The following is a 12882-nucleotide window of genomic DNA, read 5'->3' on the forward strand; positions in this document are numbered from 1 at the left end:
AATCCAACAGCACCACTTAACTGACACACTTCCTTTGGATGGTCTTATTTATTTATTTATTGGATGTTAGTTATTCATGCATGAAATGTATTTGTCTCGATAGGATTTGATGAAGTTTAGCTGAGATCATGCTTAGCACAAAAGCTAAAGCAGAGTAACCCATGAATTTCAGCTACTCTTGTTATTGAATCAATGCAGGACCTAGCTTGTGTGGGTCATAGATAGCTAAAGTGAATGAATGATTAAAACCTTTCAAATTAATAGCTAAATCTGAATGATGAGATACATAGAAGCCTCTGTAATTCCATATGAAATGGAAGTAAGAACCATGGCATTTGGTATGAGAAGGGATATTAAGGACATTCGCCTACTCCTACTAGTTGGAATTAAAGAAGTCTATGCTATACTTACTAATCTTTATAGATTTCTATGAATCTAATATCTTTCTTCGTTTCTCCTTCTTTTCTGAAAACTGGGTATAAAAGGCTCAACTGCCTGATCTCAACACATTCACCAACATAATTTTTTTTCCCCTGTGGTAAGCCACGAAAAAACTTGGCTTGTTTTTGAGCAGGCCTAAGAAAGCAAGCATCAGGCAATGTCCCTCCTTTTCTGCCGAAACTGGAGGCAAAGAGATACATGATCTTTGAGTATTCTCACAACGCTTCATCTATGCTTTTTGACAAGTACCACTCAGTAATTCATGAGGAAGAATCTGTGCATATATCAATTTCTATCTGAGGGTCATCAACTTTATCTGTTGTTAATGTTGTGAGTTAATGATAGGCAGTATACTTCACTGCTCATACTAGAGTGTGGATTTAGACTTAGAGTACAAACGGTTTCTTCATCTTTCCTCATAAGTAAAATTGTGTCACAGTGAAAATTAGAGCATATAAAACAATTTAGCATAGCTCTTGACATCTTGTAAGTGCTTAGAAATACAAGCTTCTGTTACTGCTTTTAATGCAATTTCATACAGCTACAAATCATGAGTTACTAACAGTCATCCAGCAGTAGTTTTTATTTTACATCAGTCACTGGTAGATGCTGACCCTTCTTCCTTTATTCAGGTAGCAGGGAGAGCCCCTTTCTCACAGAAGTTGGGCCAGCCCAGTGACGGGGCATGAATCGTGTTACACCTAAACCAATGCAGCAACTTCATCCAGCTTTGCCAGATGTGGTCTAAGAGAAAGCCTATAACCCAACTCCCATCAGAGAGATGCAAGGGGAAGTGTGCTGGGTCCTTCATCGAAATCTTTTTCCTGTTAGAAGAAAGCCCTAACCAGGGCCTCCTTGCTTCCTGAGTCTGAAATGAAGTGAGGACACTTAGAACTGAGCATGCACTTATAAGTCTAAAAGAAGGGCTGGTCTGGATTCGTGGGCTTGCAAACCCACTGGGAACTGCTCAATTTCTGAAGCTGTAGAGTTGGGTAAACTAACTAAAAAATCTATTATTTCAGCCACTATGAAGTTACTCTAGCAGATACCGCATCTTAAAATGGTATCTATTTCAAATGAACTAGATGGCAGTAACACAGTCCACGTATTAACCTGAATATCAAACTTGTGAAGAACATGCTATTGTATTGGGATTAGTGATGAGGGATTTCAAAATGGAAATCAAGGATCTGCGGAATCTTAACCAATCATTACAATCTGCAGCTTCCCTTCCCTTCCCTTCTTCCCTTCCTTCTCCTCTCACTTCCTTCCTTTCTGTAGAAGAACTGATTAAGTTTGAAAGATATTATTTGAATTTCAACCCTATCCATCTAAGAAAGTGAACTAAGGATCGAAACAGATAGCAAACTAGACAACAGGAAAAAGAAACAGCAGGTAACATAATTAAGCAGATTTGGGGGCATACGAAATGTGCTAGGATAATCTTTCTGAAGTTCTTTTTAAACTGTTAGAGAAAAAACAAAATAGTTCCTCTTGCCACATTAGAATGACCAAAGTTTTCAACACCTCCAAGGTGAAATCTCAATTAGCAAAAGCTAGGACAAGTTTTTTTTATAAACACTTAAGAGTTGTGTGAGTGGAGAGAAATCAGCAGGCAGGACAGACAAATGTCGCTGATTTCTCTGTGTTCTCACAGTTGTACTCAGTCCAATAAACTCAGTCCAATGGAGGGGAGACACAGAAGGTGTTGTAGTCTCAATCTGGATGAGAAGCTGAAAATTGGCCTCAGGGCCACCACCATGTCCTACTGAAGATAAAACAACATTTTGTGTGGCTCCCGACACTTCTTTAAAAAGTTGAAATTCTCATCAGAAACATGGAAGATTAACTTCCAGGTACACACCACAGGACAAGAAATACCACAGTTAAGATCATGGTGTCCTTCAAGGGTAAGTCATCTTTTTTAGGGGAGATTTGCTAAGAATGTGACGCTCACGGGTAGTGTTCTTAGCATAGCAGTTAGCACACTTCTTGGAAAGCCGCATTGCATTTGAGAGCCTTGGTCAAGTCCTGACTCTGCCCTGAGCCTTGCTTTCTGTAAGTGCAGACTCTAGGAGAAAGCAGTGATGATCTAGCTACCCATGTGGGAGCCTGGATTGAGTTCCCAGCTCCTATCTTTAGCCTGTCCAACCCCTGCTGTCGTGGGCATTTGGGAAGGAAGAGAGTGGATAAGAGATTCTTTCTCTGTATCTCTCTATTTCTCTTTCAAATAAAGAAAAATGTGGTGTTTGGGAATTACAAGTTGAAAAGTAGGCTTGTTAGAAAAGCTGCAGTCTGTCTTCCAATTGGTGCTCCTACTTGTGAAAACGTATTAAAATGCTTACACACTTTGCTCAGTCCACAGGCAATCTGTCCACCTTGAACAATTTTTTTTGGTATGATTTAAAAATCCTTTGATGCTATCACAGACCTTTTTACCTTTCTGTGGTTATCACAGATAGATAATATAAAAAACCAAACAATTATTACAGTATTATGCATCCCTACAACCTTGTCAATTTTAGCATGTGTCAACTGAAAACTTGGAAGGGTTTTCTTTAGTTGTATGATCATATATTTAAAACTCCCACTCTGCCAACAATTTTCATTAACACTATGTAGGCCGGGCAGAGGGCGAGGGGGAGGGCCCATCTACTGACCCTGAAGACAGGTCTTCAGGTGGGATACAGTCCCATTCAAATTCACTGGATTGGACACTCGGTCATCTTATGACAAAGAATAATAGTAGAAAGAATTTGGCAGGCTGTGTGGAGTGCAAACTTACTTTCTTATTCTTTTCAGAATACTGGAAAGCAAGCTAGTCTAAAAGTTGATCAAGTTTAGAAAGTCAGGTTGGAGACTAAGCCTATCCTTATCTCTCAGGTTCAATAATGTATGACTCAACCTCCTGCAGTCTGGCTTTCATGGAAGAATTAACTGTCAACTCTTATGATGTTTACATAAACCTCGTTTTCAGTGGAGGCATTCAAAACCCGTCACATTAATCAGTGAGAGACCAAGTGTCAAGTTTGTTCCTTTCGTATAAGGAAGTGAGAGAAGGAGACAACCAAGGTCACACACAGAAAAGTAACAGAAAAACAGGGAAGAAAAACCCAATGTTAATACAGTTGCAGCATTTTATTGATCTGACACTTATGTAATAAGCCATTTTACTGATTGGTCAAATCTCTCCTGGATACATATAACATTCAAATGGAATTTTACTGAAGTGTTGCTCTAGTTAATCGAATACCCTATTTTTTTTATGACTGCCAAAACACATATTTACCTGTTAAGGCTAAACTCAAAGAAGTCAACTTAGTTTTCTTAGGCTTAGGCAAAAACATTAATGGAAGTTTAATTGTATATTTCCATGTTGTACTTGGGGCCTTAGATGAGAAATCCTGGAATTTTAAAACTATCTTTCCCTGCACGGCTACTTTGCACTTGGCAATTGATTAACACAGCAAAGCAGTCAGAGCTGTATATCGAATTAGAGCTGATAAAGGCACTAAATACAGATTTGAATGCTTTCTTGAAAAAGATTTCAACTCCTTTAAATTGACATGACAACAAATTCTTACACGTTATAAAAAGTATTAGCCGAAATGTTATAGCTTCGGCTTAAATTTCCATCTGCAGCTCATCAAATGACTACACACTAGAAAGGAATTAAACCAAATCAGACTCATTACAGAGTCTGATATGCTGGCAGAATATAAACTTTCACTGCTTAGCATCTGGAGTTTTGGGTGACTGACATTTAAGTGTGTGTGGGGGTGGGTCTGTGGTGTGTGTTGTGTGTAAAAAAGAAAGAATATTTGTAACAATATAGGTGATATTCATGATTACTAAACTCACGGATGTGCACCTCTCTCTCACACACACACACTTCTAATTTTCACATATTTAGAAAGATGACAAAATCACACAAAAGGAAGGATAATCGGCTTCCTCCTTTATCCATGAGCAAAATTCTTGTAAGCACAGTAACTCCTCTTCGCATTTTTCTAACTTTAAGAATGATAATCTGACATCCATATGCTGAAGGCTGGCCGAGGGTTCCTCTCCTCTGTCAGCCGTCTTGCAAAGAGCATCACCTGGAAGTGTTCCTCCAGAAAGCAGCTTCTAATTGTTTTCTTGATATAGTGAACACAGAATTCCATGAATTGAAAGCCAACAGTGTCTGTCAAACACTTCCTCCCAAACAAAACTCCCTGGGCCTAGACTGCCGCTGTAAAGATCATCAGCTACCACTCCCTGGGGAATCTTTAAATCCTGGGAACTTCTGCATTAATTCTCCAAATTTCTGAATCCAGAGAGGAAAGCAGGGAAGCTCTGCGAGTCTTGTTGTGGGATCCAAGTGAGATGCATCTGTGAGGCTCCTCAAACAACAGTATGTCTTGCCCATGGGGAATGTTTAATAAACAGGTATCAAATAGTGTGGGTCTTGCTGACACCGTTGAATAACAAGGCATGCTGGAGCAATAGCCCGGAAAAACTCATGCTCAGACAGAAACATTCTATTGAAAAGTAAATACAGATGTGCTTATGGAAAAGACTCTTCCTCCACTGCTTCTTGAGGTCTAGAGATAGGACCTATCCGCCCAAAAGATCACTGCCTCAGTCATGTAGGTGAAAGTTCTAGGATGGAACAGCATTTAAATAAGCATGATGAGTAAGTTCTATCACATATGACAGATTACTAAGAAAAGATGAGATTAAGGTGTGCACTATCTTACTCCACAGATGCCATTCATGTTTCCAAGAAGTGACTGCTTACTGAAGCAGTTTCATGGCAGTGTGCAAATAATGGTTGGCTCCCAAAAGGTGCCACATTGTGGAAAATTAGAAATCTCCAAGCGTTTAAACAAGAGGGCGAAGAGCAATGCCAGGATACAAATAAATCTAGAAGTCTCGACGCACAGGTGGGTTGGATGGATTCGTCTCTGTATATTGTTACACGACAAATATGAAGTTACATCAATTTTTTTAAAAGTCCAAATCAAGAAAATTGTGTGCTGAGTCCACAATTTGTTAATTCAAGTATATTTTGAAATGTCACCACATGATGCTCTATAGACAGCTCATATCATAGAACATGGAGAAAATGAAGACTTATTAGCCTAAATCAGGAATGTACAAGAAACTAGTTTATTCACAATCAATGCACCTCCCTCATCAAATAACGCAGTGTGCCTGCAGTTGGTGAACATTCTGGGCCCTAAATAAGTGGAAGGTAGAACACCAGCAACAAGACCTGCACAAAAAGCTTTTGTGTGGGGTTGTCAAGCTACGGAATATACTCCAGTAGAGCAAAACACCATTTTTTATTGGCCCAAACTCACATCTGTGCCCAGCTCATTCTGAATATGAAATACGATATAAACCTGAAAAACACACAAGTAGAGGCTGTTGTCAAGACGAGGGCATATGTAATCTATTCAGGACCCTGAACTGTACCCAAAAGTAAACTAATGAGTCATGGGTATCAAAATGTTCTGAAACAGGTGTCTTTCAAATAAAGTGAATATTTTCTTAGTCTATCAGTGGAAATATCTAAATATTGGCCACTTTCTCAAATACCCTGGGCTGTTTCCAGATTGTAAAATTATCCAGGTCATTTCTCCTTGCTGTTTCAATTCTTGCTAGCAACTTTACTAGACAGAATGCAAAAGCAGGTAGAAAAGCTGATATTCAACCATTTTGTGCAGTCTTTCCTTTAGCTGGTTTTATGGTGGAGTTGACCAGAGCTATCAGGTGAAATGAGATGCCTGAATTATAGATAAATTTCCATTATCCCATCGCAGTACTTTCCCTGCTCATACTACAAAGTATGAATGTGAGTTTGCCACCATTTCCTAAACAGAAAAACGTACATAGCACAGCAGAGACCACTTCAGTAAAGTAACCCTAGGGCCATTCTAAGAGAGGCACAGCTCATCTCTACATATTTAATTATTTTATTTATTACAGCTGTATCTATGTATCTTTCTGTACATGTATGAAGGTCAACGTAACGTACTCCTGGCAGAATAAATGTACCTTTTTATTAAATCCTTATTTTGTGACTATGTACAGGTGCATTAAATGAAGTGACCACTGGACACTGAGCTGCCTTCATATTATTTGCCTTCATATTATTATAATGATGGCAAAGACTTCTGAATACGTAAGCTTTTTGTTGTTGTTGTTGTTTTCCCTTAACCAGCCCATTAGACGGGCATGGTGCTCTCCAGTACTGCCCAGGAGGAGAGACAGAGTTCAGGGTTGCATAGAACCGTCATATACACCATCCCTCAAAAACTCAAGTAGCCATAAAACACCGAGTTTCCCCTTTGGGAAGCAACAACCAAAAAAAAAAAAAAAAAAACCAACCAAAACAATGCACTACTTAACCACTTAGCGGGATTAGAGGGGGAAACTATGGCATGCACCAGCATCCTGGATTTGAGCAAATGGGGCTTTTTTTCCCCACCTGTAAAATGTGGATAATGTAGGGTTATTTAAAGAGTAAAGATAATGAACAGAAAGGTCACGTGGCTCCCTTTTGTTCCATTTAATCCCAGTTGAAATCCAACATCTTGGCATTACTACCTTTATTCTCAAAATGGTCTCAGCTTGGACAATTACATAATTGTCCTATATATGAGTTACTGAGCTAAATATTAGACAGAGTAGCAGTTATTTTTAGTCTGAGACTACTGACACATTTAAAAGAAAAATCTACCTTGGACTCCTTTGAACCCTGGGATAGATGCTCTTTCTATGTGGAGGGCATATATGCCACTCAGGTTTTACATTCCATTACAGGATTGTAAATTCCTTTAGCAGATGGAACCTGTGGCATCGGAATGTGTGTGCACCAAGAACCACTGAATGGGTTGCCCCATTTCCCATTTCAGTTTCCGGCTAACATGCACCCTAAGAAACAGCAGGTGATGACTGATATGCCTGGGTCCCCACTACCCATATGGGAGACTTGGCTCAAATTCCGGACTCCTGCTTGCAGCATAGGAGACTTGGAAGAGACTCCTGGTTTTGGATCAGCTCAGCTCTTGAGTTGTTATCGGCATTTTTCTAGAGCAACACTGGACATTTACACAATGGACTGCAGTCCCGTCCTCTTCTTGCAAAGAGATTGGTTGGTTCCCCAGAGCATTCTGAATGCCACCAGAACTCTAGCCATCTGAAATGGCTACCCAGTATTCACAAGTTTTCCTTGAGGGTATTGTGAGAGTTTGCCAAATGTTATAGGAAGGATACACACTTTTCCGGAAAGAGGCAGATGTTGAATAGATTTTGGTGCTTTCATGTATTTGGGCCCCATGTTCACTGCATGTCATAAGGTAGACAGAAAGCCAAGAAAGCCATTTAGAGCTCTATTTTCAGAGGGCAGTAGCAGCCCACATGCCTGCTCTATTTGGCAGTACAAAGTGAGCCCTTTTTTTCTGCGCAGTAGCTTAGTGCTATCTGCCCTACACTTCTCCAGAAAATCCAAAATGCCAAGGGGAGTTTGTGTCACTGAGAAAATCCAAGGACAACTCCCAGGCTGCCAGAAGGCATGTATTAGGAAGGGAGGGACATTCTGATAGCAGCTGATGTGGAAAAGGAGGCAAAATCAAAAACATAAATCTGGGGGAACAGTGGCCCAAAGAAAGCAATTCATACGGGCGTCTGCTCAGTTCTCTTCTCTAGGGGTGTGGCAAGTGCTGACTGCTCAGAGAATAATCACTGAGCATGCCAAGGCTAAGAGGAAAAGTGGTCCAAGTCTGACAGCAAGTGGCTTCAGAACAGAGGCAAGCATTAGAATTAAGCTAATATTATTTCAATATTTACTGAGTTCTTGCAACATGCCAGATATTGGGCTAGCTGTTTTATAGTTCATCACTTTATTTACTCCTAATGGGATCCATTATTTTTGCCTCAGTTTCTCAGGTGAGAAAATCAAGGCAGAGTGGTTAACTAAGCGTGCAAGGCTATACGAATGCAGGAGGTAGAGATCTGAACCACATCTATTGAGACCTGCAGATTGTGCATTACGGGGGAGTGTGTCAGATTAGGCGAGTAGCATGGGTTGGGGAGCAAGGCAGTTAAATGCAGAGGAAGGTGATTAATGGAGCATGGCTGCAGTGGGAACACAGCATGAGAGAGCATGGACGAGGAGCTCAGAGAGGCCTAAATGGCAGGAGCTGACACTCAAGGTGAGAGGGAGCTGGGCAGATGTCTTTGACCATGAGACAACCAGGCTAAATGGAGAAGGCTGTATGATGGCTATGGTCACCAACACCAAAGGACAACAGCTCTAGGCATCACTCACTGACTGGGGAAAGAGCACAGGACACCTTCTTCCCAGATACAAAGGCCATTTCAGACCCCAGTACCACTCACAGGAAAGAGCAGCCTCATCAAGTGGGTGTGTCAATGAAGAACGGAATGGCAAAAGGACCCAAGTGAAAACTAACATAGGCAGTGACTTTCTTCATGGGTTTGTTACGTCTTCAGAGGAGATAATTATACACAAAGCTACATTCCCTCTGCCCCCCCCCCACACACAGTGTGGCATTTGTTTACAAAAAAAAAAAAAAAAAAAAAGAAGAAGAAGAAGGGAAATCCTACCCTCGAAATACTTAAGAGATTCATCTTTCTTGTTACTACTACCTTGCACAGCAGGTAACCCCAGTGACAGAGGGTTTTTTTTTTTTTTTTATTGCTTTCTAATTGTTGCGCGTCTGTGAATAAGTGCCACTGTATAATTAGGAGCTGATTCTCCATGCAGGTATGTGGGCGGGCACGCTCGGCTCTCCAACCTGTGATCTAGACGTGCACGTGCAGGCACAATGAGCTGCTTGCCCATGGTACCTGCTCTTAACCAAGGTTACAGAGCAGCTTAGGCCCCAAGGCTTCTGTTGTCCGTGCTCCCCGCCATGTGGGTTCCTTTCTCTCTCTGCTGTGGAAGAGATGTGAAACTCAGCAATGACAGCTATGCTGGGCTGTAAGCAGGTTAGTGTTGTAACAAGCTTGACGAAGATAAACAAAGTTTATTTCCTCTTCCTCTTTCAAGAAAGGACTGTCTGATAAAGGAACCCTGCAGAATCACCAACTTTATGCTTTTGAAATAAAGAAATGAGGAGAGGAAAGAAACTGTGTCTTTTGCCTCTCCTGGAGCCTCCCAACCCGGCACCTCATAGGTTTTCAGTAACTGTTGACGGAATGAGTCGGAAGACTTCAAAATTATACCATGAATTTTCTCAAAGCAGAAAGAATCACTTTGAACCATTTCTGATGTGTGCATGTGGGACAGAAGGGAGAAGGCAGAGAGCACACACTTTGTCTAGAGTCTTTTGTCAAAAGATCAGACGAGAGAGGTTTTTTTTTAAAAGGAGATCCCACTGGCCTTGGTGTCATCACAACATAATTTTCTATTTCACTAGGCAATGACAAAAGCTGACAGGAGACCACAGTCAGGTTTTAGAATAATCAAAGGATGATGAGAAAGCACATACTTACTCCTGCCCAACTCACAAGTGAGTTTATTTCAGTCGTTGGGAAACTGCTCTATCAAGAATCCTCTATACCAACTTCTCTTCAAGAGTCAAAGGAGAGACAAAGAAGGGTTCATCCTCGAGTGTGAAGTACACAAATCATGATTCCAAGTTTGATGATGTATGGCTATCACCAGTAAAGGGATGTTGTCTGAGCAATCGGATCATTTCCAAATGGCTTCGCATTTGTAGCCAAACAGTTACAGACAAGCCACCCAATGTGTACAGCGGTGTAAAATGGCCTGGAGAGAAGTCATGGGTTCTGTGGCCATCCTCAGCGACACACACACCTGACTACCTAAGGCTGAAGATGCGCTGGCTCTTTGCTCAAAGCAACCCTGACACAGGTTGTTTGACCCAGGTTTTGTTTACATAAGAATAATCTAGGCCAGAGGGCATTTGTGCAAGAGGTTATTAACTGTCACTCTTGAAGTACAGATAGGTTAATTAATATGCACACGATACAATATCTTCTTTTTGGAAAAAGAATGATGTTTTTAAAAATTGAAAACCATTCAAAATCAGAACTATCTGATGGGGTCTTTTCTGAAGCAAGCACAAAGGTGGGTGGTGAAATGCAGAACAGTTTGCTCTTAAGATGTTGGGACAAGACAAGGCATCACAAATTCCCGGGGTGGGGGGAGCTCAGTCGCATCTGATTCCAGATCCGAAAGCCGAGAGGTTGGCTTTTTGAAGGAGCATATGGTTCAAGTCTTTATGTAGGTCACCAGCGGAAGTCTGTGGGAGTCTGATCAGCCATGAGGGGCAGACCCTCCCTCGTTCACGCTACAGACAGGCACGCTCTGTGGACCAGGGCAAACATCGAGATTTCTTTTTAAATGCGAATATGAAATGACATTCTGCACATCCTGCCCACGGAGGAGCAGGAGAGGAGACAAGGCTGGGGCCGTCTGTGTCTGCACTGAGAGTGAGCACTGGGCTTTGGACTCTGAAATACTTTTCTTTCTCCAGACAATACCCTAATCAAACAATGATGAAGTCCTCGGAAACCCTGCCACACCCCTTTGATTAAACTGTACTTCACAAAAATATTTAGATAAATCTGGAGCACAGCCAATAAACACCAAGGCAGGAAATGCAACCCAGAATGCCTGCTCCCATGCCCCAGCCTGAAGGGCTATCTCCCTTGAACATTTAATCAAACAAAAATCCACTGTAATTCCATTGCACCCTTTGCACTTAAGCAATCCTAATTCAGCCTCCGACATTTAAATTTTTTTTTTTCACAACAGATGGAAGCCCCCCAAAAAGAAAAAAAAACTTCCTCGGTTCACAAACATATGTGTCCAGTTGAGATTTCCACGCTCATTCGCCAACCTTACGCAATATCCAGCAAACAAACAAAAAGGTTATATTCTGTTACTCACTGTTACTCCAGGATTTCAGCAAATATTTGATACTGATCTCAAAGAAGCCGGAATCCTGCTGGCTGGCCATGTCTGCAGCATACAAAGAAGCTTCTAGCAGTGGGAGCTGCTGGAGGAGCAGGTACCAGGCTGGGGATGTGCCTGTCACAGGTTAGTGCCAGCAGCCAGGGGTCAGGAGCCGAGAGGCCGGCTCTGCAGATCCAAGTCATTTAAAGGACACCCTGGGGAGCCGGAGAGAGATGCTCCGGGCCACTCCTCCTCCTCCTTCTCCTGGGTGTTGATCTCCCTGCAGCCCTCAGAGGCGGTGGCCGCTGCTGCTTTCATTTCTGGGCTGCCATAACCAGAAACGCTTTGCTGCCGCCGGCAGTCCGTCTGCTCTGTTGCACCAGGTACCAAGGAAGTCCCCACCTGAACTGTGATCCGCTTTCTCCCAGGAAGGAGGGTTTCTTGGCCGGCCTCCCTGACACGGTGTTGGCGGCCTTCCTGCCCACACAGCCGCTGCGGGGGGCCCGGGGATGGGCTGGGAGCACCGCCCCTGGCCCCAGCTCCACCTGAGCCACCGCTTGGCCTCTGCCTCGGCTGGGGGAGGAATTTCCAGGCTTGCTGGGAGCAGCCTGGGTGGCTCGGGCTGCTACTTCCCCTGAAATCCACAGGACTGCAGCACGCTGCGGTAGCCTAAACTGCACCCTACATCTGGCTGCAGCCATGCGCTGAACAGCCCTCTCCGTCAGCCCCGCTGCAGTAGGGAAACTGGATCACCAAGCAGACAGATCTGAACTCTTCCTCCCTGCCCGTCCCGGGGAACCATGCGGGCTGCATTTTTGCGCCTCCCCCTCCCCGAAATGCAGTCTTTGCAGGAGACACGCAGTCAAATGCTCCGCGTGCTTGTTTACGGAATGTCGCCGACTCCACCATGGATCTGTCTCCAACATCTCTTTTCTAATCGCGCCCAGGAAAGCTGATTCTACTTTTATGACGAGGATAAGGAACCATGGCATTGGATTGCTTGCTGCACAATAGCTTTTTACCGCCTGAATTCTTGCTATCAGGTGTCCTGATTTCCCTTAGCTTTGCTTCACCTTATCATTCAGGTTGACGAGGGGATTAAAAGAGTATTGTATTTTCATAATGACAGGCTGTATTTGAGCAAGTGGGATTTAGCCAACCACCTGCTAAACTACAGGATCTTTCCCCTCTCCAGGACATTTATGATTAATGTTTTCTGAAAGAATTAATAAACCATGTTAATAATTATTCAACAGAACAGATGTTGGGCAACCCCCTCAAACCAACACACAGATAGGACTTCCTATATTCATAGATCACTTAGAAAATGGAAGAGAAAAAGTACAATATACTGTTATGTTTAAGACAAAGAACTGGAAAAAAAATCAACTTGAAATACAATCACTGGAATCACATTCTGAAATGTGCTAAGACACTGTATCAATACAAAACACTTCTCCACAATCTTCTACTTACACATAAGGCAAGCACTGAACCAGAAC

The 12882-nt window shown here is 42.4% G+C and overlaps 1 protein-coding gene across 4 annotated transcripts in view; it reads right to left on the reverse strand.

Annotated features, from left to right (window-relative positions):
• Window positions 1-12882, reverse strand: part of FRY (FRY microtubule binding protein) — a 440002-nt gene that overhangs the window by 240826 nt on the left and 186294 nt on the right. Inside the window, exon 1 of one of the 4 annotated variants that reach the window (XM_058670892.1) lies at window positions 11375-11841. The exons of 1 other annotated variant lie outside the window; for it this stretch is intronic. In XM_058670892.1, coding sequence (XP_058526875.1) covers window positions 11375-11444 — 70 coding nt within the window. In that variant the 5' untranslated portion in view covers window positions 11445-11841. Of the gene's footprint in view, window positions 1-11374; window positions 11842-12882 lie in introns of those variants that run through there. 2 more of the 4 variants (XM_058670888.1, XM_058670890.1) reach the window with 2 other exon arrangements.

This window comes from Ochotona princeps, chromosome 12, assembly GCF_030435755.1.
Source record: "Ochotona princeps isolate mOchPri1 chromosome 12, mOchPri1.hap1, whole genome shotgun sequence".
In the NCBI taxonomy this organism is placed as follows: domain Eukaryota; kingdom Metazoa; phylum Chordata; class Mammalia; order Lagomorpha; family Ochotonidae; genus Ochotona; species Ochotona princeps.